Here is a 27,682-nt window from a genome sequence, read left to right as displayed (position 1 = left end):
ATTCTCCTTGTCATTACAGAAACTTTCTCTAGATGGTAAGAGCAGGCAGTACTCCTGCTCAAAATAAGGTAACAAATCAATCAATAAGTATTTATTAAGCACTTATTATGTGCTAAGGACTGTGTTAGGCACTGGAGATATGAAGACAAAAATGAAACAGCCCCTGCCCTTAAGAAGCTGACATTCTACTATGTTCTATCAGGCAAGATAGCATATTATTACATATGGAATACATACAAAATAAATCATAAATGCAAGAAAAGTTAATCTCAAATCTCATCGAGAATTTGAACTGAATAAATCATCGGGTTCAGGAAATATCTTGGCATTTCACTTTAACATGTTCAATACATTAGAATGTAATCTCCTTAGTTATTTCTTTTTCTTTTTTTGTATCCCCAGTGGCTCACAGATGCCTAGAATCAAGGAGGCCTTTATGAAATGGCTGTTGATCAAAAGATCCATAATTTTGCTCTTATGGGTACTACATGTTTGCAAAAAATAAAAATTCATCACCTGATGGCCAACATGCTAGTGATGCGCCTCCCCAAACTTAGCTAGGGCCTATGCATGAAAAAAATTCCCCTCTTAGTAGTGCCTAATCAAGTCTATACTTCCTTTGCCTAGCCTTCAAGAACTCAGGGTCACTCAAAGTCAACAGAACTGTTCATTCTTTGACCCACAGATACACAGTGCTTGGCCTCTACCCCAAAGGAATCAAAGAAAGAGGAAAGGGATTGATACATACAAAAATATTTATGTGAGCTCTTTTTCTAAGTGGCAAAGAACCGGAAACTAAGAAGGTGCTCATCAGTTGGGGAATGGTTGAAAAAATTGTGATATAAATGTAATGTAATATTAATTTGCCAAAAGGGACCATTTCAGAGAAGTCGAGGAAGATGCCTATGAACAGAAGTAGAATAAAGTAACTAGAACCAGGAAGACAGTACACACACACACACACACACACACATATATACACCTAAGTTCGGCACAATGACCAATCATGATTCTAGAAGGCTGATGATGAAGCATGCTCCTCTTGACAGAGAGGTACCCTCAAAGTGCAGAAATAGACATATTTTGAACATTGCCAATGCAGGAATTTGTCTTGCTTGACTACACATGTTTGTTATAAGGGCATCATTTTTCTTTTCCACTGGGAGGAAGGGGAGAGTGGGGGGAGAGAGAGAAAATAAGATTTTTGTTCATTGAATAAAGGACAGAATTTAAAATAATAAAATTCAAATATCTCCCTTAGAAAGTTGGGCCTGTCAAAAGAGAAGAATTCTGGTTCACTTCCATCACACATCAGAGGAAGACTTCAATGGAGATTTATTTTAATAGTGTTCAAAAATATATAAGCTCAGTCATAGTTCACACTGGTTTCCTAAATTTTTTATAGAGTAAAAAAAAAATAACCTTTGGGTACTTTTGAAGATTCAGGAAATTAATAGATTTCACCTTGGTCCCTAGTTGGTTCCATCTGAGTCCCTAATCCTTGTCCAGTCTTTTCTCTTTGGAACTTGTACTCCACTCCCTCTGAATCACAGTGTCACAGAATGTCAGGCTCAGGTGTCAGATGAGCTCATTAAGGAATTCACTCTAAAAGGGTTTGGAGAACCCCCTGGAGGTCTCTATCCTGGAACTCGGGTCTAAGGTTTCTTCCATGTGAGCCTCTAACAGGGAGACAGCAACTGTCCCTTTTGACTCTAATAAAATTATACCCCAGGAGAAAACCTCCCTCAGGTCCTGCCCAGATGCACTGCATCCAGCTCTTGCTACTGCAATAAAGAGAGGAGACGTGGCAATTTCTTAAGCTCCAGTAATGAGGCCCAGTGGCATGAAACATGCTTTAATGACAGGATCAGCTGTTTAGAAAACCAGTGGCTGGGTTTGTTATTCTGAGGGATTTCTTTATGGATTAAATTTGGATGTAGGATTTAATTATAACCAGTGCAAAGAGAAGAATAGAGGGGGCAGAGAAATCCACTCTCAGACCCAATCGGTAGAGTATTTGACAGTACAGAAAATGAATTAAAAGAACCAAAGCCTGGGTTACCAAAATACACAGATGCATGTTCCCACCACTGATAAGGCATTTCTTTTTTTTTTTTTATAAGGTGCCCCCTTTGAAGGCCAGAGCCATAGAAATGGAACCTGCCTACTAAAAGCTTGACCACTTTCTCTAAGGAGCTTAAAGGCCCCTCAGGCACAATCCAATTAATCCTCTGAGCATCCAGGAGAAATACAGAAACTATCAGAAAATGGTATGTAAGAAATACAATAATGGGTTTCCCCGATAGAAAGTCCTTTTGCAGGAATATGAAATATAGCTAGGAGAATTTGATTGAACTGATGAGATATGTCCAGTTTGGGGCTAAGAGGCAGTCCATTGCATTGGTCTCTCTCATGAATAAAATAATAGGACTTTGGAGTCAATACGGCAACATCCATTTATCCCTAGGTTAGATAGTTTTCACATTTAAGAGACCTTTAGTCTCATAAAAAGAATATGAAAATCCAGTGCTAATGATAATCACAACTGATACAATCTTTTTTTTTAAGGTTTGGAAAGCAGTTTACATAACACTATCTCATTTGATCTTCAGAACAACTCTGAAATAATCTAGATATTGTCTCATTTTACAGAGGGCAAAAACTGAGTCTGAAAGAAGGTGAGTGATTTGCCCAGGGTCACACAGCTACTAAGAACCTGCAGAGTTCTTAAAACCCCACAGAGATAGGATTTTAACCCACTTCTCTGCCTCACTGTCCAGTGCAAAAGACATTACACAATGCTGTCAATACCCACCACATAAAGGTCATTTAGCAGCTCTTGGAATTTCCATTGGTAAAATGAAACCAGCCCCTCGGGGGTCTTCCCCTTTCTCCACCTTCTTCACTTCAGTGACAATAAGAAGGTTAATGAGAAAAGGAATCCCAAGACTTGCCACTCAGTCTCTTTCTGGAGACATTCACTCTTTCCAACCATGAAAGCCACATTCTTCCACGGCATGAAGCAGATCCTGATGGACTGAAAATGCCAAAACCGCTCCAGAAAGTGGCCCCGTGTTTAAGCAACAGTATCCAGAGGATACTGTTGGCCTCCAGGTGAGGTGACTTGTCCGGGCACTGAGGTTTTGTGGCACAATATTTCAATCAAGCTAACATTTAACAAACCTAGAATAAAGCACACATTTCTCTCTCTTCTTTTCTTTAAAAAGTAAAAAAAAAAATGCTTATCTGTGATTTCATTGGCTTAGGTAAGTCCTAGTGAGTCAACTTCATCTACCAATGAAAACCAGCACCTGCTCTGCAAATTACAGTCTTGAGACAGAAGTAATTTGTTGCCTGAGTCACTGAGAAGTTAAAAGACTTGCCCAGGTCACTCAGCCAGTATATGTCTGAGTCAGGAATTGAACCCAGGTCTGCTTAACCCCATGGTCGGTTCTCCATCCAGTACAATACACCACAGTGCCTCTAAAAACTGATGGCATACCCCACCTCATAAGAAATAAGAATAAACAACTTGTTGGAATTTGAGATATCCACTTAAGTCTTTTTGCTTGGTCTTTGTCAAAGTTGGAATGAGTGGGCTTTATTTATCATTGGAATTTGGAGGCCCTGGGTTCTGGAGTTAAATCAATCAGAGTGAAGTAGAATGTGTAACATGGTGGGAATTGCCAGTTCCCAAAAAGCCTCGTGGAGAGAAAGTGTATGTCCTGAGACAAGGCATTCCGGTGAAATATTACCTGGATTCACACACACACACACACACACATGCACACCCCTCCAGGGTTCAGCTCAGGCTACCTACCTTGGAAAACTGACTATGGCCCATGATCACACTAGCTCAGCAGATGGTTATTACTCAAACACACAAAAATCAATAACGTAGAATATAAAAAGCCAAGACAAAATCCCCAAATGTGCTTCATCCTATTGTGGTACTTTCCTAAAGCATTAAGGAAACTTTATAGGCAGTTAATTTTAGCAAGAAGGCCTACTTTATTAGCCAATTATACCTCCTCTGTTCACGTCGGTGAGCTTTTGTTCTTTCTTCCTCTTGCCCCTGTCGTTTAAGTTCTAGTAATTCACCCTGGGAACAATAAAGTTAGAGGGAGAAAAAAAAACAAACAAATGGTTTTTAATTAACATCGTTGTTCAGGAGACAACCAAATTAATTACATATTTAACCTTAACTGGTGCAATATTTCATTTTAGAAACTTTTACTTAACTTCAGTTTCCATAACAAATTAATTTCTTACATAATAAAGCAGCAACCAAAATAATTATGGTTCAGTCAAAAATAGCACCACTGTGTACCTTCTAAAATGCGAAATATAAAGCTCATGAGTACTGTTCAACAAAGCGTCTAGATGCTAGGGCACAAGGTGCCATCTACATAGAAAGAAACATGTGCAGACTAAACTGAAGTCACTTTTTTCTCATCTTGGAGAATGAATGTAAAGGATATACATCATCAGGCTTGTGGAGTCTAATTACCCTCTCCAGGTGTGACCCCAAATAACTTTGCTTTCCATTTTTCTTTCACCTTTCTCCTGATGAACTCAGGAATGTTAGGCCTGATTTCATAGTGAACCAAGGTGAGAAAAATATATTCCCCTTTGACAATAAGGACTCACCTATTTCAGGTAAGATACTTCTTTCAGACAGACCTCTAGGCTCCCTGGAGAGGTAATTTGTTGCAAATATGGCAAAACTTGACTAGAACTAAATTACTTGCTCCAGGCAGGCTGGTTGACTTCTTGGAAGTAGCAATTTATCTTAGACAGGTGAGCATTTAACTTCCAAGAGAAGTATTTCACTTACCTTATTCTACCCTAGAACTAGGTCTAAGATCTTATTAATCCCCACAGAAATTCTGTGAGAAAGACATTGAGCATTATCCCCATCTCGTAGGAGGGAAGGATCCAGAAAATGATTTGGAGAAAGATGCATGCCAAACCAGTGGCAGAGCAAGGTAACTTCTCTTTTAAGATGAATGCTTAAGAGTCAAATGATTAACATGACCTTGTATCCCAAAGGCACATGGGATTCATTTGATGAAAGGTATATATTTCTTCAAGAAATTCTAGGATAGGAAGAGAAGATAGACTATTCATTTGCTGAGGCAGAAAGAGAGCTCTACTGCCAACCTCTCAATGTCAAAAGAAATGAGAATGGCTCCATCATGGTGGGGGGACTATTCCATGGCAACCTAATAGGACATGGCCAAGAGTCATATGGGATGGGCAGGCATAGATGGATGATGTTTGAATCATTTGAAGGAACTCCCAAATTGACAAGATCCTTGATCCGATGTATGCGAGTACATAAATTCCAATGGATTTAAAATCCATTGCTCAAAAGACTAATCAACTATGTGAATCAAGAAATTCAAATCTTTCTTCCTATGTATGTTCTATCTCTACCTCGATAAAACCCCAAGTGATCAATGTATTTAATCATTTACCTAGACCTCAGAATGACAGAGCCCCAGGAGAAGATCGGCAATTTATCTATTTTGGAAAACTGGAATTCTGATAATATCACTGTACATTTATATTATGCTTAGTAGTCTTCAAAGTACTTCCACAAACACAATATCTGTGATTTTTATGATAGCTATGAAGTAAAGAAGCCAGGTACTGACATCTCCATATAAAGAGGGACGAGGAAAGAAAAGAGTTGAGTCATTTATCCAAGGTCCCATGGTTAGTATGAGTTGGACTAGACTCAAGAGGATTCTTAATCTCTTTGGTTTCATGGATCCTCCCTTGGTAGTCTGGTGAAGCCTTTGGATTTCTTATCAGAATGTTTCGAAATATATAAAATAAAATGCAAAAGATTACAAAGGGAACTATATTGAGAGAGTTATCAAACTATTTTTTTTAAAAAAAATAAGTTCAGGAGAGGATATTGTGAAGATGGTGGAGAAAGTCAGAAAATACAAAAAACTAAGAAGATTATGACAAGAAAGTCAACCAATTAGAAAAAGAGATAATATATAATTATATATATAATATATATATATATATTATATATATGTGTGTGTGTGTGTGTGTGTATATACATAATGAAAAAATAGAAAAGAATGTGAAACATCTCATAAGAAAAACAACAGATCTAGAGAACAGAACAAGACAAAACATAAGAATAAGTGGAATACCTGAAAGTTCTGATAAAAAAAAGAATCTTGATAGGATAAAAGAAAATTATCCTGAAGCATTAGAACAAGAGTAGAAATAGAAAAAAAATCCACCTATCACCACCTGAAGAAGATCCTACATGGAAAACTCACAGGAATATTATTGTCAAATTCCAAAACCCTCAAATCAAGGACAAAATATTACGTGCATCAAGAAAAAACAATTTACATATGATGGTACCACAATGAGAATCACACAAGACCTAGTGTTGGCGACGCTAAAAGATGGCAGGTCTTGGAACACTATATATCGAAGAGCAAAAGAACTGGGCCTCCAGCCAAAAATACCATACTCAGCAAAGCTAAGCATAATTTTGAATGAAAAAAATGGACATTTGATCAACTGTCAGACTTTTAGGACTCTGTTTAAAAAAAAAAACTTGAACTCAATAAAAGATTTGACATACAAGAGCCAAAAGAAATATAAGGTACATGCCAATGACCAATTACAAGGGACTCAATAAAGATAGAATATTTACCTTTTATGTATGGAAAATGTAAAACCTATTTCTAAGATTGTTTCTAGTAATTAGGGAGCTGATAAGAAAGATTGGGGTAGACATGAATATGTTATGACTTTAAAAAGTAAAATCATTGAAGAACAGCTAAAAGAGTAATTATCTTATACAAATGAAGTGCAAGAGGAAGAGCCGATATAGATGGGGGAGGGGAGCTGTTAGTTCTGGAAACCTACTTTCTTTGGGAATGGGTTTAAGAGGGGAAGATACATACACATCTAGAAGAGTATAAAAGTGTTCTAAATATAAAAAAGAAATAAAATTATAAGGGATAGGGAGCGGGGAGAGAATAAAGGAGGGATATTTAGAGGAGAGGGTGAGGGAATAGGTTAAAAGGGGGATATAGAAGGGTATTTAGATTTAGGGGAATGTGAGGATGAGTGTGAGCTTTAGAGGGCAGAGGGAAGGAATAGGTCAAAGGGGTGGACAAAAGGGTGTTTAGATTTAGGGGCATGGGAAGGTAAGGAGGGGATTGCTAGAGTGGGGGCTGGTTAAGTAATAGGGCAAGGTAGCAGGTAGAAGCAAAGTAGAGGAGTTAGGAGAAATGGAAAAAAAGAGATATGCGCAAACATACAAACAAGATCAGGAGCAGAATCTCTTATGTATGTATGTACATATGTACATATGTATGTGTGTATATATCTATATGTGTATGTACCATATCAATACCTACATATAAATATATTCATGCTGACTTGTAGCCTTGGGGTGATGGGTATGGGAGAAAGAACAAACTAAAAAGTGTACAGCAGAGAACAAAAGAAAACCTACAAGGAAGCAAAGAAAAGATGGACTGTTTTCAACTTAATGCACAATATATAATATATAGGCTTTCTTGAAATAAGTTATTGCTATGTATTTGAATCATCTATGTTGTGCTGTGCACGTGACATGTTTCTTCTTTTCTTATTTTATACAAGTTTATAATGTTTCTTTTCCTTTTCTTATTATATATTTGTTTTATTATTTTTCTAAAATTAAAAAAAAACTTTAGAAAGAAAAAAAAAGAATAATGTCCTTAACGTATATAACACATTGAGAAAATTCAGAATTAAACATCCTAGGAACAGTTAAAAAAAAGTTCCCCAGACTCCAGGCTAAGAGCCCCTGGACCATAAGGTGCCTGAGGTTTCTTCCAATTCTGAGATTCCATGATATGGCAGAATTATCTAATGTAAAACCTGAGAGGTCATTCTGTCCAAGAGTTCTGGATTTGGAGTTGGATGACCTAGGTTTAAATCCTGCTCTGTCACTTACCACTTATGTGACTTTGGGCAAGTCACTCACCTCCGTAAAATGAGGAGATGGAACGAGATGGTCTCTTGGGTCCTCGCCAGCTCTCATTCTATGATTCTAACAATGCCATTTGAATCATGAATTCCTTTTACAGGACTAAAATCCATGTCTTCTGACTCCCAGTCTCAATCTGGCAGCTTATATCCTAAATGGTGGCATCTAAGCCTAAGGGTGACCCTTTAATACTCCATTCTACATCAAGAAAAAATGCTGCAGTGCATCAACCACAGACTCTCTGTGCCAGCAGTTCTTGGACATATGCATGGAAAGCTAGTGCATTCTTAAATCTAAATACTTCTTAAATTGAACATGTTACACCATGCTAAAATAGGCAGTAATTTTTCCCCTTTATCTGTAGGCACTATTTTCCCCTCAGTAGAACGGAAGCTTCTTGAGGCCAAAGCCTGTTTTCATGTTGATCTGTATTTTCACCTAGCACTGGGCAGCATCTGACCCATAGTGGGGGCTTAATGAATGCTTGATGAATTGAAGGAACAGATGCAATATGACTAACATTCATCAGCATTTCCCCACAATTCGGGTGAGGCTCATACCTCATCCTTCCCTTAGTTTTCCTTAAAAGTTAACAAAAGTGTCCCTGGGTCTTGAGAACCCTCCTGTCTCCCTTGACACAGCTTACTGGTCACCTAAAAGCATAAAGTCCCACCTATAGAGGTGCCTCTGACTCAGTAGATTCCTGAAGACCACACAAGTCATTCACAATATCCTACCCTGATGACCTGATGCATTCTGTGTGGAGAATTGAGAAGCCACGTCCAGGGATGCCACCATATCATTGCTGCACATCCTTGTTTTAGGGCAAAGTAAACCTCCTTTTGTTAATTGTTCAATAACTAGCAAGTGCCTCGTTTTGTCCCAATATCGAACTTGAGCTAAGAGAGTGCTAGCATCGGGCCCACCTCTAACAATGGGGAATGCCAAAACCAAATCCCTCCCCACTAAAACTCTGAGATTGCTGTGTTGATGATGATAGTGTAAAGGTAAAGAAGAATGCCTTTACCATAGGACAAAAGCTAATGTATGGTAGAATCCTATGACAGGAACTCAAGATAGAAAAATTTTCATATCATATTATCAGCAAATCATTAATTTAGAGCTGAAGAAGCGTCAGAGGCTATCTAGTTCACTTCCCCCTCCCATTTTACATATGAGAAACAGGCTCAGAAAGTGACTTTCCCAAGGCTACAAAAGGAGTAAGTAGCAGATACCAGATTTGAACTGAGGTCCAAATCCTGCATGCCTTCCCCTGTAGACATGAAACATAAGACTGCAAAGATGGGACTTTCTAACATAAAGCAGTGTATGAGAATGGAGAGAGGAAGAGAGGGAGGGAGGGGCAGCACACATTCATCCTATTACAGAGACAAGAGGGCAGAGATAACAAAGGGCAGAGAGAGAATAGAGGAGGGAAACTAATGATGCATCTCGATGCAGTACTCCATAGGGCAGAGGGGGCAGATAGCAAGGCTTTGTGCATGGATGCTCTCCAGATGATCATTCAATAACCAGAAAAGTGTGTTTACTAGGAAAAAACTGGTTTCCCTGTGGTACCCAAGAGCATGCCTGCAACAAATTAATCTGTCCTGCTGCACTGATGGCTGTTTCAGGCAGCAGCATCACCATACGCCTGATGAGCTGCACCTACCGGACTAACGGGCTAACACATACACACATGCAGCATCGATTTGGCCAGATGTATAATAGGGTCCTTTGTTCAAAAGCTCATGCTTTAAGGAGGGAAAAAAAAGTAAATGCCCCTTGAGCCAGGAGGGATGGTAAGCAGAAGCATTTGAGGTGCTTGCAATATTGTTAGATGTTCTCTCTCAAGCACAAGAGAGGGAGCTAGTAAAAGTTTCTGACTGTTAAAAGTTTAAATTGTTTCTATGGACACAACTCTGAATTTTAGATAAGCTTCATGCAACTCATGGCACTCAGTACAGTACTTTGCACAAAGGAGGACCAGAACAGTTATAATTAAAATATCACCTTTGAGATAATTTGAAGAAAAACATTTTAATTCACAGCAAACATTGAATTCCATTCAAACATTCACTAACGTTCTACTACATCCAAGAATGCTTTGTTAGGTAGTGGGTGGGTGGTAAAAAAATACCAAGATAAAAAAAGGCATGCTATAGTCCTTACCAAGTTCACATTCCACAAGGGGAGGGATACAACTGATCTTTAAAAATTGTAATGCATATTTATAAAGGTCTAAGATTTACAAAACCTTTTTGTCACACCAATACAGTTAAGCAGGTAATTTGAGCATAGCACATTGGGGGAAGGGTCCTCCCCAACTTTAGAGCAGGTGCAGATATCCTGCCTGCTTCTGTTCAGCCATGCCCATCCTTAATCAGCTGCTTAGTTGGACCTGAATATACTAAATTTCTGCCCCGCAGGCTTCTTCTTTCTGATGGCCTAGAATTGTTGGAGAGGATGCCCTTCCTTCCTCTGCTCCCACCAGGCTGCCCCAGCCTGGAGCTTATAGTTTGCCTAGGGCAAACATATGTGTTAGATAGAGCCACCTCATCTTTGTGTCTCCTCTCCTTTGGTACAGGACCTTGTTAGATTTGGAAAGGTCGTTGGGGTCTCCCCCTTTCTAGTCACCCAAGCAGATGCTGAAGTAGCAACAGCAAATGTAGGGGCAGTAGCGGAGTGGTCAAAGGAAGAGAGTCACCCACAGAGAGAGAAACCACTGGAAGGAAGAGTCAACTTGAAGAGTGCAAGATGGAGGCACTTACAGGGACTTACTCAGTACATGCATATTGTAAACTAATTAATGAGCAGTCTCATGGCAAATGCCTGCATGTTAGAAACAATAGAAACAATTTAAACTTTTAACAGTCAGAAACTTTTGCTGGCTTCCTCTCTTGGGCTTGAGAGAGAACATCTAACAACGTTGGCGGTACCTCAACGAAGTATCCCGTGATTCTTTATCACTTAAATTTTCCTCTTTCTTTGTGGGAATATGACTGCTTTTTTCCATACCTAATTCATGCTTGTACTCTAAGTAACATATTACTTCCTCCTCCTTTTCTGAGTTGGACCCCTTAGACTAGAGCCCAAAATAGAAATGGCCTTCAGGAATCTGAGAAGTAGATGAAATTGAAGCACCGAGTCTAGTTCCCCTATTAACAAGGCAGGCAACCCCAAAGTAATGAACCTAGGGCAAATAGAAAGGATAGAAAAAAGTTGGGTATTGGTAAAGGTCATCAACCTCTGTGGCTTCAGCTAACGTCCTCAGCTAGCCAGGTATTAGCTTCATTTTACAGATGAGAAAATTAAGTACAGAGAGATTAAATTATTTGCCCATAGAGAATTACAGTGTCACACCTCATATTTGAAACCAGATCTCCAAAATTCAGTGTTGTTCAAATTATACACCACCCCCTATCTAACAGCTGGTTGGTTGTTGTCCATCATTCTCAAAGAGGACCAAAATAACATCACCATGCTAGAGTCAAATTACAGTGTGTCTGACTGTGGCTGATCAGACCAATACAAGCAGTATTGTTCGTACTACACACCACCTCCTATAAACCTGAACACAACCGGGTGTTTTAACAACCCAGCTAGCAGCTTCTGTGGGGGCGTAAGATCCCCCCACAGCCATCACCCAGGAGGCTGCCGGGATGCCAGGAAAGCACAGGTTCTTTTTATCTGCTTAAACAAGGAAAGCACGGTGAAGGGGTTGACCAGCTTACTTTAATCCAGCATTCAGTTAGCATACAGACAACATTCATTTAGTTCAGGGGAAAAAATGCCAGCATTTAGTTAGTTCAGGGGAGCAAAGAGACAAGCATCAAGAGACAGACCAAATACAGATTCATTCACTTACTTCAGGGGGAAAAGCCAGCACCCTGAGGTTCAGAACATTCATTTAGTTTGGGGGAAACGAAACAGCACCCCAAACCTCAAAACCAAAATACAAATTACAAATATCAACAGACAGACACAATACAATTCATAGTTACCAACATCTGGGCTCGGCCCGAGCGCAAGGGCTAGCCCAGAGTCACGCTTGCCACTGCTCCCGCACCAACTGGAAAAGGAAAGCGAAATCTGCAAAGCCATCTTCTCCCCTCTTATAGAGTTTTTGACATCATCAAGTGCTACCTGAATGACCAGGGCTGATTGGTCCTTGAGTTGGCCCCTCCCCCTAGCATAGACTAGGTTAACACCTAATAGGGCGTGGCTCTGGAGTCAACACCTCCCCTCAGCCAGCCCCATCACTCACCACACAGGAAGTTCTCTGCTTCCTGGCATGGTTGCTGGGCCTCCTGCCCCGGAAGAGAAGCCCCAGCACCCAGCAAGGCTCAATGAGGTAAGCTGAGTCACTCAAAGAAAACAAAGGCCATTCTGGTGGTCTAGTGGTTAGGATTCGGCGCTCTCACCGCCGCGGCCCAGGTTCGATTCCCGGTCAGGGAACCATAAATGATGAGGGTTTGGGGTGAGAGGTGCTCGACACCCCAAAGTACCGACACGCCGGGTCCTGCCGAAAGAATTCGACTCAAGCTTTCTCAGCCAAGGGAAAAGATAAAGTTTATTAAGAGTTAGCCAAATAAGCCTGCCCCGAGAGATCCCACCCCTTGTGGTGCCTGTAAGGAAAGAGGGCCAGACCAATCTGAGCTAGATTGGATCTGACCGCCTTCATGGAGGCAAGATGGAGATTATATACACAAAGGTTGTGGGAGGGATTGAGGGGTGGTCTGGGGTGACCAGAGGAGGGGCCTAGGGAGGGACTTAAGGAGGAGTCTAAGGAGGAGCTTGAAGGGCCTGGGATGAGGTCAGACTCCTGGGTGGGGGAAATAGCTGAAGGCTATATGGAAATGACAACCCATAAAGGGCTGGGGTAAGGGAGCTAGGGTATAGATATTTTGATCAGGATTAAGGATAGGAAACAGGATTAAGGGCGGGAGGTCGTTGGGAAGACAAGATTAAGGGTGGGAAACAGCTGGACAATAGAGGACTGGGCAAGGTAGGCATTTGGGCTTAATGGTTATAGCCTCAGGCCAAGGCCAGGTCGAGTGGGAAGATTCAAGGAGAGTTCAAGGTTTCAAGGGGTTCCCAGACACTGTACCCTCATCACCGGGACAGCATGATTCATAAAGTCCACGTAAAGATAATTTTAAATTAGTGAGATCAAGTTGAAATTTGACCAAAAGAAATGGCATTTGAGTTGGAGCTTGAATAATGGGTAAGATGTCAATAGAGATATGACAGCAATGGTATTCCAAGCATGAGCAAAGGCACAAGGCAGCGACAGATGTTTTACTTTAGACAAATATCTTAGAATATTATATGTGCAAATGATTTAGCTCCTTCCAAGAAATTACCTAAGTTGTACTATTTGCTCACGCTCATTGATCCTACCATTGCTAAAAATATCTTAGAAGCTCTTCTTTGGGAATTCCTTTCAGAGTTTCCAATAAAATCTTTTTTTATTATCCTCAGTGATAAACATTTGAGGAGAGATCTGATGCCTGAAATAGTCGAGTTATTCAGAAGCAAGTTTGTTAAGTAATTCAATTTAATTCAGCAACCACTTATTAAGTCCTTACTATACGCTAGGCATTGTGCTTGGTGTTGAGGATCAAAGACAAAAAAATAAAAATAGTTCCAGCCCCCAAGAACTTTACATTCTCTTTTGTTGTTGCTGTTGAGACTGGTGCTTCCTATCTCACCCAGAGGCTGGAAGTACAGCAGCTGCTGACATGCCCAAATCTGATTAAAACAGAAAATTTAACCTGTTCCATTTTTTCCCACCTGAGCCAATTCAATCTTCTTTAGACTGCCTGGTGGCCTTTCAATCTTGGAAGTTTACCATACCTGTGCCAGGTGGTACTGCTATCTGCTTGGTTTCAACCCCATTGTAGCTCAGAACTCCTGAACTCATGTGATCCACCAGCCTCAGCCTCCCCAACAGCAGGGACTACAAATATGGTCACTACACTAGTTTATATCTATAGTCAATAAATACAAAAAGAATTATGAGACTCAGACACACCAACAGCTTCTTAGCACCTGGAAACACTTTGATTAGGAGCTGCCACTTGAGCTGAGCCTTGAATGAAAGGAGATAGAGATTCCAAGAGCTGTAGGTGAAGAGGAAGAATACTACATGATCAGGCTAGGTAATGACTGTGTGGTATAAAAAATAAGATGCGGCTAGAAATCTAAGGAGCCTGATTTTCCTGTAAGAAAGGCATATGAAATGCCTCTGAAGAAATTTCCAAAAGAGGAATTTCTCCAATAGCATCATTTGGTTTTCTATATAGTGCATCATTTATTTGGTCTGCATAAAAATATTTTGGTATGCCAGTTGGGGGAGAGGGGAGAAAGCCACCATAACAAAAAGCCATCTCATAACCACACCTTAAAGGTTCAATATGAATGTATATGTAGAGTCTATATCAAATTACATGCTGCCTTGGGGTGGGGGCGGGGCAGGGAGGAGAGAGATGGTGAGAAAATTTGGAACTCAGAGTCTTATAGAAGTGAATGTTGAAAACTAAAAATAAATTAATAACCACACCTTGAAGTTGTCACCCAAAACCTACAACTTTGGCATTTTACTTCTCATAAAATCACTACATATTCACTTTAACTGACCATCCACCCAAATCACAGGTGGCATTCCTGAAGGGTTTTCCTCAGTTTGATGTCATTGTGCTACTTTGGGAACAGTCAAGAGTTCTCAACAGTGATGAACAAAGTTATGGGCTGGCATGGTAGTTTCTATGGGTACAGTCCTTGAAATGGGCATGCTCACAGAACCCTAAAAGTTACCACCTGTACCTGCTTTGCTGTTGCTCCCCCAGAGATGTATAGTTTCATTGTGTGAAAGGTCCTATCCACCAAGTGGGCTATGGTAGGCCAAAGAAATCCCAGTCCAACAGGACTGGAGAGGTCATGCCAGGGCTACATCCTACCATGAGCATCAGAGGGCCAATACCTCTGCTTTCCACTACTGACAGTGACAAACACAGGGTCTTGGAACATCAGTGTACAGGGAGATGACAAAGAAACAAGAAGACCCATGTATTCACCAGGAAGGAACATGTGAAGACTCAATGCCTCTGGTGCATGACTAACCTCAAAAGAGTAATCCTACAAGGGCAAAGTTTTATATACTCTAATTGAAAGCATCGGCTTAAAGCGTTTAAAAATTATGTTTGAATCCCCAAGGTACACAGTGAAATGTGGCTTAGCTTGATTGATTTAATGAAGACAGCCATCTTACAAGGGAGAAGTTCAGAAATAATGAAGTAGTTGGTTCTTGTAGGGTGTTCTTAAGTACAGAGAGGGACGCAGAGGATAGAGTTCCCCTTGAAGCCAAGAAAACTTGGTTTCGGATCTTTCCTCTGATACATCCTTGATGGAGTCAGGACAAGTCACAATCTCTAGACCAACGGTGTCAAACTCAAATAGAAACTATTAATCTGTATATGAGAATCCCTGCATGCCACATGTTATTGACTAAATTTTAAAATGTGATACTTTCTATGTTTTATTGTATTTTTATCTTTTTGTTGGTAAATATTTCCCAATTACATTTATTTGGACTCACTCCAGAGTTTTGTGGGCTGCATGCCAGCAGCAGGCCTCATGTTTGACACATCTACCTAGAGTCTCAGCACAAATTCCTAAGACTACCTAGTTAGAGAAAAGATAGATATGCATTGAGACAGTCCCCTCAACAAGGGTTCTCTGAACTAATGAAATCACAGGTCCTAGGATGTCATTAAACCCTACTGGAAGATTTTTTTAAAATAATAATAAGCTATCAAAAGAAGATGTCTTCATGGGAGGTTTCTTACACTTTGTTTCAGAGTAATTCCTCAGACATCTGTGAATCCCCATTGCTAACTCCCATGCTCTAATGGCTAGAGCAATCCTCGGTTACCAAGGGAAAAAAATCAGATTCAAAAATCATTTTAAGAGATGTAAATAACTTATGGAAAGGGTGAAGAAAAATATTCAGGGCACTTACTTTTTATTGTCAGTTGTTTTAAAATTATTAATTATTAACAATAACTGACATTTCTAATATATTGCCTACGTTGTCTCATGTAGTCCTCCAAATAATCTTGGAAGGTAAGTTAGTGCAGGGGCTATTATTCCCAGTTCACAAATGAGGGAACTGAGAACCAGAAAAATTAAGAAACTTGACCAAGGACAAACCACCACCAATGGCACCTTTAGCACCTGTACTCAAGTCTTTCGATTTAATTCTGTAATGCCCTTAGTAACTTTGCCTTTCCCATTCCATTATAAAAGATAATGGGTTGAAGCAGTAAAACTTCTATTTATTCTTCATTTTTTTATAAAAAAATCAAAGACTATTCCTTTTATCCAGGCATCATCTCTACTAAGTTTATATTACCAGGTTTTCAGTGTGAGAAGCAAACTTTCATTTTGTCCTCACAGGAATCATTTCTTTCTGTAAACATCTTTGTTTTGCAACCTCTCTGAACACCATTTAGACAGCGTTCCACTTTCCCAAGGCATTATCTGTGTCAAATCAAAGAAGGATTAGATAAAGGGTTCCAATTTTATAAGAATAAGCAATTGGTTAAGTGCTATGATGTGACTAGGAACAGGCTGATGGGCATAACAAGTCTTCTGTGGTATGTCTAAAGAATGACCTTTCACGCACTCAATCAATTATTAAGGATTTTCTGTGGGAAGGTACCATGGAATGGCTCTGGGATGGGGTCTGGAAAAAGGGGATAGGGAGATGAAGGGGGTCAATAAGGTACACTTCTTAACCCCACGACATTTAGAGTCTAGAAGTTGGACAACAAACAAGTCAGAGAATCTTCTGAACACCATTCACATTACTACCTCCTTTCCAGAGGTCAATATATTAAAAAAAGCTAAGTCAGATCAAGGTCACAACATAGGAGCTAAACTAATGTTGAATTGTCTTTCTTTTTTAGGTGGAACAGAGGATAGAGTGCCAGGCCTGGAGACAGGAAGACTCATCTTCCTGAGTTCAAATCCAGCCTCAGACACTTACTAGCTGTGTGACTCTGGGCAAGTCACTTAACCGTGTTTGCCTCTGTTTCCTCATCTGTAAAATGAACTAGAGAAGAAAATGGCAAACCATTCCAGTATCTTTGCCAAGAAAACCCCAAATGGGGTCACAAAAAGTCAGACATGACCGAAATGACTGAACAGCAGCAATACCAGTACCAAAATTTTCTGCATCGGTTACTTAAGAAAGAGAGTGGAAAAAAAAACCCTGACCCCAATGCTGTGAAGGTTGACTACCATGCCAGAAGAGCTTCAAGGAAATTAAATCTAGTCACAGTAGCAGACTATGTCTTCTCTTTAAGGATCAATATACTAAGGACAAAGAAGGTCATTGGAATAAACCTGTCACTAGATTTTTATTTGGTACCAGCAACTGATGAAACAATGAAAAATACAAAGAATATTATTTACTGATGTTAACCAAGATAGAACGCATAACCATTTTAACCAAATTAATAGACACATAAAAGGAGGAAAGGGTTGGGAATATTGCATTGGGAGAATAGTAAATTACTATAGTTTAAGGGAGTTCAGAGTATCTATAAGGCAATTAGTTAGGTGGCTCAGTGGATAGAGTACCAAGCCTGGAGTAAGAAAGATGTGAGTTGAAATCTGTCCTCAGACACTTACTGTGTGACTCTAAACAAGTCCCTTAACATCTGTTTGCTAGAGTGTCCTCATCTGTAAAATGGGGATAGTAATAGCACCTACCTCCCAAGTATCTTGAAACTTGACAGAAAGGTAAACTGAGGCAAATCTCCATGCAAGATAATGGGCCATGCTGCCTGCCAATAAATGGGTCAGGGGATTGCCTCCATCTATGCCAAAGACCCTGAGCAAAAGAACAGTTCTCTTTGTATAGGTTTTGGGGAGTATTAGAACAAAAAACAGGTTAGGTGACATCATGGAATTAAGGACAACATGACTGATCACAAAGCTGAAGCACAGCAAAAAACATTATTGGTTGGAAGTTTAGTAATAGGGGCTGACAACAACCCCCATCCCCACCCCCTTCTTCTCTCATGAGACTAAGAAGTACTCATTGTTTGAGTCCACTTTCAAGACAGCATCCCAGACTTTTGGATAGCAAACCAGACATCCTTGAAGGATAGCTTGATGGAGTAGAGATATTAAGCCCAACTGTTCACACATATTTCCCAAGGTCAGTTAAATTTCTTGAGGCAAGAAGAGCTAGATTTTTAAACTTAACCCATCACAGGCCTGCTGAATCCCTGAACCAAGTTGAGAGGCAAAGAGCTAGGACTTAAACAATTACAGGCCAAAGCAGTTACAGAACAAAATCAACTACTTGTAAATAGGATCAATAAATAAATAAATGACGTAGGATCCATTTTTATCTCTTCACAAGATTACTGTGAGTATCTAATGAGATAATAATTTTAAAGTGCTTGGCACAGTGCCTCATACATAGTAAGTACTATATAAATGTGAATTATTTTTATCATTATCATAAAAAATAAACTAGATAAGGTAGTTGGGACCAGCATGCAGAAGGCTTTGAATGCCAAAGTAAAGAATCTGAACTTTAGTTGACAAGAGCAAACCATTGAAGGTCCAAGAAGAAAAGCCAAATACTAAAGTATAAGAAGGATGGGAAAAAAGACAACTAGAGAGTAGTTCCTATGAAAAGATATTTGGGGAGGGAATGACAACGGAAAGAAAGGAAGATCCTATAGGCACTAAAATATTCAAACAACATCTTTTGGGGTAGCAAAGAACTGGAAACAAAAAGTAGGTGTTGATCAATTAGGGGGTGGTTGAACAAATTGTGGCACATGAATGGAACTACTGCACCATAAGAAAAAATGAACAATAATTCAGAGAAGCCTGGGAAGACTTAAATGAACTGATGCAGAATGAAGGAAGCAGAACCAGGAAAAGTATATACATAATGACAACAATGCAACTAGTATGAACAAAGAAACAAAAATTAAACTGAAATTGTTTAATTGTAATGACCATACAATTGGCCTAGTGAAGTGTTCAGAAAACATGTTCCCTTTTCCTTCATTGCAGAGGTAGGAAATAGATGTGGAAATTTGCTGTTTGGTTTTACCAAACTGCTTTTGTCCTTCCTTTGTTTAAAAAAGGGATGACTCACTTCATGAAGAAGTGAGGAAAATTCGTAAACAAATGCGATATAAAACCAAAATGTATCAATAAAAAATGAGATTAAAAAAGGCTTGGGGAATTTCAGTTGATTGAAAGCTCAGATGAGTCAATGGTATGATGTGACTACCAGAAAAAATGAGAACTTGATCTGTATCCTTGCACAGAGATAAAAGTTGAAGGTGGAGGAGACTCCATGAGGAGTAAATATTTAAAGATTGAAATTGCCAAACCTAGGAGAGTTGCCTATGTTGTGATGTCAGAAAGAATAGGAAGCAGCAAAAGTGACAACACAAAGATCAGAAAAATCATGAGAACCAGAATAATATAGATCCTAGAAATGGAGGGAAAAGAGAGTTTTTAAGGAGAGAATGCTCAGTGCCAAATGCTCTAAGGAATCAAGGAACATAAGCATTAAGAAAAAGTCCCTTATTTGTCAACTGGAATTAATTTGGATTCCGTCAAAAGGCTGCACTTAAGGATATCCCATACAAAATTTGGATTCTGTCAAAAGGCCACACTTAAGGATCTAAAAGGCCACATGTGGCCTCAAGGACACAGCTTCCCCACCCCTGGTGCTATACCATAGAGTACATGAAGGAGTGTACACTATAATAAGACAGGAAGGACAAACCAAAGCTAAGTTATAAAGGATTCTAAATGCCAAACTGAAGAATTTGTATTTGATCAAAGAAATAATGGAAGGCCTTTGGAGCTTACTGAGTAGGGGACTGACATCAGACCTCTGCTTTAGGATAATCACTTTGGCAGCTGTCTGAAAGACGAATTAGAGAAGCAGACAGACAAATCAGGAGGCTGTTGAAATACTACTCCAGGTGAGAAGGGCCTGAAGAGTGGTACACGTACAAGTAGAGAGAAAGGCCTGGATATGAGCACAAAAACATATCTTCATATGCCCAGATACTGACAGAGCATCATATCAGCATAGCCTAAAATCTGATTAACTTTCTTTAGGCAGTCACACTGTTGACTCATACTGATCATCAACTCCCCGCCAGGGCCAGAAGTGGGGAATCTTCAGCCTTGAGGCCACATGTGGCCTTCTAGGTCCTTAGGTGGAGCCTTTTCACTGAGTCCAAGTTTTATAGAATAAATCCTTTTATTAAGGGAATTTGTTCTGTGAATTTTGGATTCAGTCAAAGGACCCCACTTGAGGACCAGGGTCACATATGACCTTGAGGCCACAGGTTCCCCACCCCTGCCCCAGACCTTTTTCATATGAAATGCTTTGTAGCCAACCTCCCCCATATATAATAATACTTGTAATATTGGGAATGTATTTTTGCACTTTTATGTTTGGTATGGCCCTACTTATTTTTTTAGGGTTAACATCTATGCATATTACTTAGTGACAACTTGACTCTTACTAAGGGAGGTCTTGGCAGATTGGATTGCACCCTTCCAAAGTACAATCAGCTTTAATATTCCATGTGCTGAAGGTGCTAGGTACTAAATATTGAAAACAGAAGCAAAAAATATTAAGGAGAATGAGAAGCAATCCCTTCATATTTTCCAGGTCAACTGAAGACCACTGAGGATGAACTGCCTGAAATGCAGTGCTCCCGTAACTAAAGGCTCTGCAAAATGAAATAAAATAACCAGTTTATGTGCATGGCTATGTAATAAATAATATGTTCAATCAATAACTGGAAAATATGTATGTATCAATATTTGTCTAGCCACAGAGGGAAAAAAAACAAGATTTATTAAGAAATAAAAAGCTTAATTTTCACTGTTTTAAATAACTGCTCAACCTGAAAATTAAAACCCAGTATCTGATTTTCTAATCTGTTGAGCCTTCTCTTTGTGAAATGTTGTGCTTTTAATGGCTTTCATTAAGGCTCAGCCATAAGTAGATCTTCTAAATATATACACCAAACTGTATAAAATGCTATGCTTAAAACCCACTGGAAAAAGGTTTAAATCAAAATCATATCACAGACTATTCAGTATGGATTCTGTTTTTCCTCAGTGTCTAAGTTATTACTTACCTCACTGCCTCTTATTAAGTTGGGCCCATAGGGAAGTGTATTAACTCTTTCAGGATACTTAATTGTCTTAATTGACAAAACCCATAAGTGTGCCACTAGATGCCAACATATTAGATTTAATTTCTACAGAATAAATACTAGAATTTCACTAGAACAGAACGGAATGAAATTAAACATAAAGGTGAGTCTGCCATACAAAATGAAATTAAGGAAAAGTAACTCCTGACTCCCCATATCCCAAAAGATAGGCCAAAATTTCTTTTTCTTACTAGAACTTAGGGTCCTTCATAACAAATTATTCATCAACTCCAGACACATCAGAAACCTTGAGTAGATTGCATACTTCATGAATACTCTCACTTGCACACTAAAATTACCCTACCTCCATATTCCTATCCAACCAGTAGGATTTGCTCTAGCCCTATAGAATCACAGATATAGAACTAGCTGGGAACTCAAAGGTCACCTAGTCCAGAATCCAAATTTTACACTGAGAAACTGAGGCCCAGGGAAATGAAGTGACTAGTCCAAGGACACACATATAGAAGGATTTGAAATCAGGCACTCTGACTCAAGAACCAGTGCACTTTCTATTGTATTACAATGCTTCTTCAGACATTTTTCTGTAAAGTCCTTGCTGAACTGTATAGCCCAAAATGATCTCTTGATCTTCTATGTTCCATTGCATTCATATCTCAAATTCTAATTGTCTTGTCATAAGTTTATATCATGTTATATCATGTAACTAAAAGCTGTTTTTCTTCTCTCAATATAGTAAATACTCAGATGTTAATTCAATGTCATTTACTGGCATTAAAGAACCTCATTATTAAATGGATTCACCTGAAGAATCATTATGGACCCCAAAATTATGTAATACTAAAGATACCATATATTCAATGAAAATCAACTTCTTGGCAGCATCTGCAAAAGTGGCTGAGATGAGGTTAGTCCTAAATATAGCCCTCCCCTCCACTGTCTCAAAGAAGCAGAAAATGCACCAATAAAGAAGATAACCAACAAAGCAGGAAGAAAAAAGGACTCATTACAAGGGAAAAAAGTACATAAGCTAAACAAAATTTTTTTAAAAGATGATTCAATATACAGAATAAATACTGTGAAACAAAAGAAAATTTAAATTTAAAACAAAACAGATGGGAAGATACTACCACTATAAAAATTTTAAATTAGTAACTGTGAGAATCTCTAGAGTACTTCAAAAGATGAATACAAGAAATAAAGATGGAAATTTGTGCTTTCAGAGAAGTAAAGATTTTAAAAGAGAGGGGGATAACTTAAAAAAGTAATTAAGAATACTCCAAAACAGTAGGATCCAAACAGGAAGAAATCTCAAAGGTTATCTAGTCCTACCCTCTGTTTTATAGTTCAGGAAACTAAACTTCAGGAAGATTAAATTATTTTTCCAGTATGACACAGGTACTAAGTGTTAAAGGCAGGACTTGAATTCAGGTCCTCTGACTACAGATATAGAACTCTTTTCACTGTGTCATGTTTCCTCCTTCAAGAGATTGGCCGATGTCAAACTCAAAAATGAAGGAAGAGTGGGGGAATGGTACAGATTGCTATGAAAAAAAAAATCTGGAAAAACACCTAATATCTCTAAAAACCATGGTAACTTACCTGTTAAGCTGGAATGAGCCAAACACTACGAGAATTATTAATCTCCCAGAAAAAAAAATCAAAACTCTGAATACCATATTTCTCAAAATCATATGAGAAAATTGACCAGAAGTCAAAGTTTAACTAGAATTTATGGATCATTAACTGAGAAAATCCAAGTTTAATTCACCCAGAAATATCATGGTCAAGCTCTAGATCAGTCCTGCACAATATATGGTCTGTAGGCAGCTTGCAGACTGCCAAAGCAGCCCACAGGCAGTATGTTATGCAGGTCTCTTTTACATACTCTACATTTTTCCAGGCTGCCTGAAATCCTTTTGGGGGCCAGGCCAAATGTTGTTCAGGCCTGCTCTGGAACTTCAACATTAAACAAACCCTGCAAGTCTCCAGGGAGCAATCCTTTACAAACTAATTACAAAAGAGTAAAAATCACAGGAAAATATTCTTTATCCAGAAGAAATGAAAGAATATATTAGAATGTGATAGTCCAAAAAGCATAAAGTCAGTTTACCACAAAGAATATATCCTAAGAAGTGAAGCATAATCATCAATTAAAGAAGATGAACTTTCAGCAAATGGGAGGAATTTGAATAATGTCTTCTGAATAACTCAGAGATGACATGCAAATCCATTAATTTTTTAAAATATCTTAGAGTAAAATAAAGCCATGTAGCAAGCAAGATTAAATTATTAAGTCAACGTAAATCTAAGTCAAATACACACACATACATAATACATACATACATACAAACATATTAACCTTTTCTGGGGACCAGAGAGGCAAAAATCAGAAGGCATGAATGGAATTCACTAAGAGCTTGGGAGATGGAGAGAAAGGACATTAAAGAAAACCATCCAAGAGGAAGGAAGGAAAGGTATAGAGAAAAGGGTTAAATTATTATTTCTTATAACTGTTCAACACAAATGAAAGAGACGGAAACAAACAGGTGAACAAATGAGAAAAAAATGTGGGGAATCCAGAAACATACCAATGCTAAAGACAAGTAAAGAATGAGACAGGGGAATTCCCATTTATAAGTCTCCCCTTATCTGAGAAGAGATCATTTATGGGTAAGGCTAATGAAACTGAAAAAAGAATTATCTTTGAGACTGAATAAGATGTGGGTGGGAATAAAAATCAATAGACTCATTGACATTCAGAAGAATATTGGAGATTGTCTGGAACAAACGTGTCATTTTTCCAATGGGTGAAATGGGATCCAGAATGGCAAGATACACAGAAAGTAAAAAGTAGAGGTTAGATTTAGCACAGAACTACTGACCCCAAATTCAGTACTCCTTCCATAAACACATACTCCATAACTTTTAAATTAACATTACTGGGAGTAACCACATGAAATCTTTTGAAATAAGGAAACAGTAGGATCTGGAGATATGCCTCCAACTGACCTGAGTAAATATAGTTGGGGCAGGGGATGGGGAGAGGGTAGTAATTTTATTTTGGATGTATTACCTTTTCTGGGCAGAGCAGGGAGAGAAAATTTGGGAGTAAAGTCTTGTAAGAGAATGGGCATCATATTATACGCATGAACACAGGATGACCTAAGGGCTTTGTAGTAGGTTTCATCTTGGGAGAAAGGAAAGAAAGATCATAACCCTCTTAAAAGTAGATAAACTTCTTAAACCACTTCCTGCTCCAGAAAATAGAGATGTTTCTGAAGACTTCTGGCTCAAGGACCATGTGAAGGTGGTTGAAGGAAGGATAAGATCTAGAGGAATGACAAGCTGACCCCAAGATAAAAAGGCAGTGAACAGAAGGTTTTAGATTTTTCCTGGATTCCTCCCAATGGTGGATAGAAAGTTCTATCTCCTTTATGAGTATTTCTGAGAATGGAGATTCACAGAAAAAGGTCCTTCAAACAGAGATGCCTAAGAAAAAATTTGGAGCAATTCATAATCATACTATTAAAGTTCTTAGATGGTCCTAGAAATTTAAGGCACGTCTTCCATGAAACTTCACTTTTTTGAGACTCAAACAAGAGAATAAAGAATAATTAAATGCAAAGCCCATAAATGGGACATTAGACTGATATGTAAAGCACAGCAATAGCAAAAGCAAAATAATAATAACATCATTTGATGCAGAAAAGGACTTTGAGAAAATACAGCACTAATGTATGTCTAAAAATATAATAATAATAACCATAGGCATACATAAAGATTTGATGAAAGAATCCACAAACTTAATTATAAACTTTAACACAAATGTCCTAAATTTGCCAACAAAATGAAAAAGAATAGCAAAATGGATAAGAAAACAGAACTCAAAATTTCCCACATATTAGAAATACATTTAAAAAAAAAAAGAAAATGAATAAGACAACTTGCTTTTTTTTTTCTAAGTACGCTTCAGGCAATTACCAAAAAAGCAGGTTTTCCAATTGTGATTTTGGATGAGATGCTAAAAATAAATACTATCAAGAGATACAAATGGAAACTATGTTATGCTTAGAGGAACTCTAGAAAATGAAATTATTATTAAATAGATCATACGTCATTCTAAAGAAAAGCTAATCAAGATACAAAATGACATTGATGATAAGACCATAATTGTAAGTGACTTAACATTTTTCTTTTATACCTATATAAATGTAACAGAAAAAAGAGAAGGAAAACATAGACCTGAAAAGATTGGAAAAAATTAGGTTTGAAATGCCTATAGTAATTTCTGAATGAGACCTACATATATATACACATATATATGTATATATATATATATTTATATGTGTAATATATGTGCACGCACACATACATGTATATGGATACGCTTATGTACATAAATGTATATGCATATATTCAGCACCATGTGGTGTCTTTATCAAAATTGATCATTTGTTAAGATGTAAAGAAATCATAAAGAAATTTAGAAATACAAAATTATTAAAATATTTACAGACCACAAAACAATAAAAATTATAACCCATAAGGGAAATATAAACAAACAATCTAAATGGAAACTAAGGAAATTTTGAATGATGAATAGGTCAAGAAAAAATATAAACAAATTTTAAATAAAATCATAACAATGAGACAAGGTCCAAAATAAATAGGATTTAGCTAAATTGTCCTCAGAGAAATTTATCTTTCTGAAAATATTAATGAAATAAAAAAGAGGCTAATAAATTAACCATGAATTTTTTAAATAGCAAAATCAATTAACCTCAAACTAAGCACAAAAGAAAAATTTGAAAATAAAGAATAAAACTGAACGTAAAATCTATTGAATTATTGAAGAAAAGTTATTAAACTTTTCGACTGAATAATCTTACTACTGAATTTTACTCTCAAGGATATCAATCAATGAAAGAAATGTCCCATTAATACCAAAATATTCGAAACAGAACTATTTGTGTGTCTACTTAATGGGGAATGACTGTGGGTACATAAATGAAATAGAATATTCTTGTCGCATGTATGAGAAATGGCAAATATGGAGAACTAAAAGAAATATGGTAAGACAAATGAACTGGTACAGAGCAAAGAAAGGAGAACCAAAAGAACAATATACACAATGACAATAATGTTAACAAAGACGACACTAAAATACGAGAGATTTAAGGTCCAATATAATGGCCAGTGGGCAACTAGATGGCACGGTGGATAAAGCACAGGGCCTGGAGTAAGGAAGACCCGAGTACAAATCCAGCCTCAGGCACTTACTAAGCTGTGTGACCCTGGGCAAGTCACTTAACCCTGTTTGCCTCAGTTTCCTCATCTGTATAAGCTGGAGAAGGACATGGCAAACCACTCCAGCATCTTTGCCAAGAAAACCCCAGATGGGGTCATGAAGCTTTAGACATGACTGAAACAACTGAACAACAACAACAAATGATGGCCGATGTTGGCTCCAGATGCCCTAGTTAAAACACTTTCTTCCTTTCTGTTAAGAAATGGTAAACTATAAAAACTGAAAGTTGTTCAGTCTTTCAATCCTTTCAATCACAACTACTATATTAGATGATCTTACTTAATTGTTTTTGTTATGGGAACCAGGGTGCCTATTTATTACAAATTGATTTGTTAAAATAAAATATATCAATAAAAATAGAATAATTTTTAGGAAAAATAAAATTCTACTTCAATCCCTCATAATGTTATAGCAATAACCTTGGGTTCTCAAAAACCACCACCATGGCAATAAGCTCTGATGAAATCTGTCAAACTGGAAGAAATGAGTCCTGATAATTGTCTCCTTCTTGTTCAGGAATCTGCTTAAATACAGCCAGGTTCATGACCAGGAAGTTGGCCACAAAGGACTGAATTCTTTAAAGTTCTATTCTGATGTCCCTGCGGGGGCAGGACTGGTCCTGAGTACTTAGCGTATTCTGGCAAAGTACAATTTCTGATACTTCCTAGCATTCTGGAAAGGGTTGCGTAGGGGCTCAATGAAGGATTATTATCCGAGAAACTGCCTAGTTAAGTGCAGAAGAGACATCTTCTCAAGTCTGGAACAAATGATTTTTTTTTCATTCATTCATTCGTTTGCTTGTTTTTTTTTTCTTTTTTTGCCTCAGCATTTCATTAAGTCATCTACCAAAATGCAGAAGAGTTCTGATCTGCATGAGAAAAGTACCTGAAGTCATGAAATCTTGTTTCTTTTGAAATTCATAGGAGGCTTTCAATTGCAATGTTATAGACAACACTAAGAATCTTTCTACCTCGCCCTATGAAATTTTTAGAAAATAGCCAATAACTGAAATGAAGAGGTACAGGTATTTAGTAACTTCACAAAGAACTATGCAAATGTAAAAACATAGAAACAAAAACTGACTTTCCTCATGGCACC

General features: G+C 38.1%; 1 protein-coding gene across 1 annotated transcript in view; it reads right to left on the bottom strand.

The window, feature by feature from the left end:
* The window catches only part of EPSTI1 (epithelial stromal interaction 1), a 118,756-nt gene that overhangs the window by 8,807 nt on the left and 82,267 nt on the right, over positions 1–27,682 (bottom strand). Inside the window, exon 10 of the mRNA XM_036757063.1 lies at positions 4,029–4,102. Within this exon, the coding sequence (XP_036612958.1) occupies positions 4,029–4,102 (74 nt within the window). The remainder of the gene's footprint in view (positions 1–4,028; positions 4,103–27,682) is intronic.

The sequence above is a fragment of the Trichosurus vulpecula genome, chromosome 4, assembly GCF_011100635.1.
Source record: "Trichosurus vulpecula isolate mTriVul1 chromosome 4, mTriVul1.pri, whole genome shotgun sequence".
In the NCBI taxonomy this organism is placed as follows: domain Eukaryota; kingdom Metazoa; phylum Chordata; class Mammalia; order Diprotodontia; family Phalangeridae; genus Trichosurus; species Trichosurus vulpecula.
Note: the sequence above shows the minus strand (reverse complement) of the source record. Positions and strands in the feature narration are given on the sequence as shown.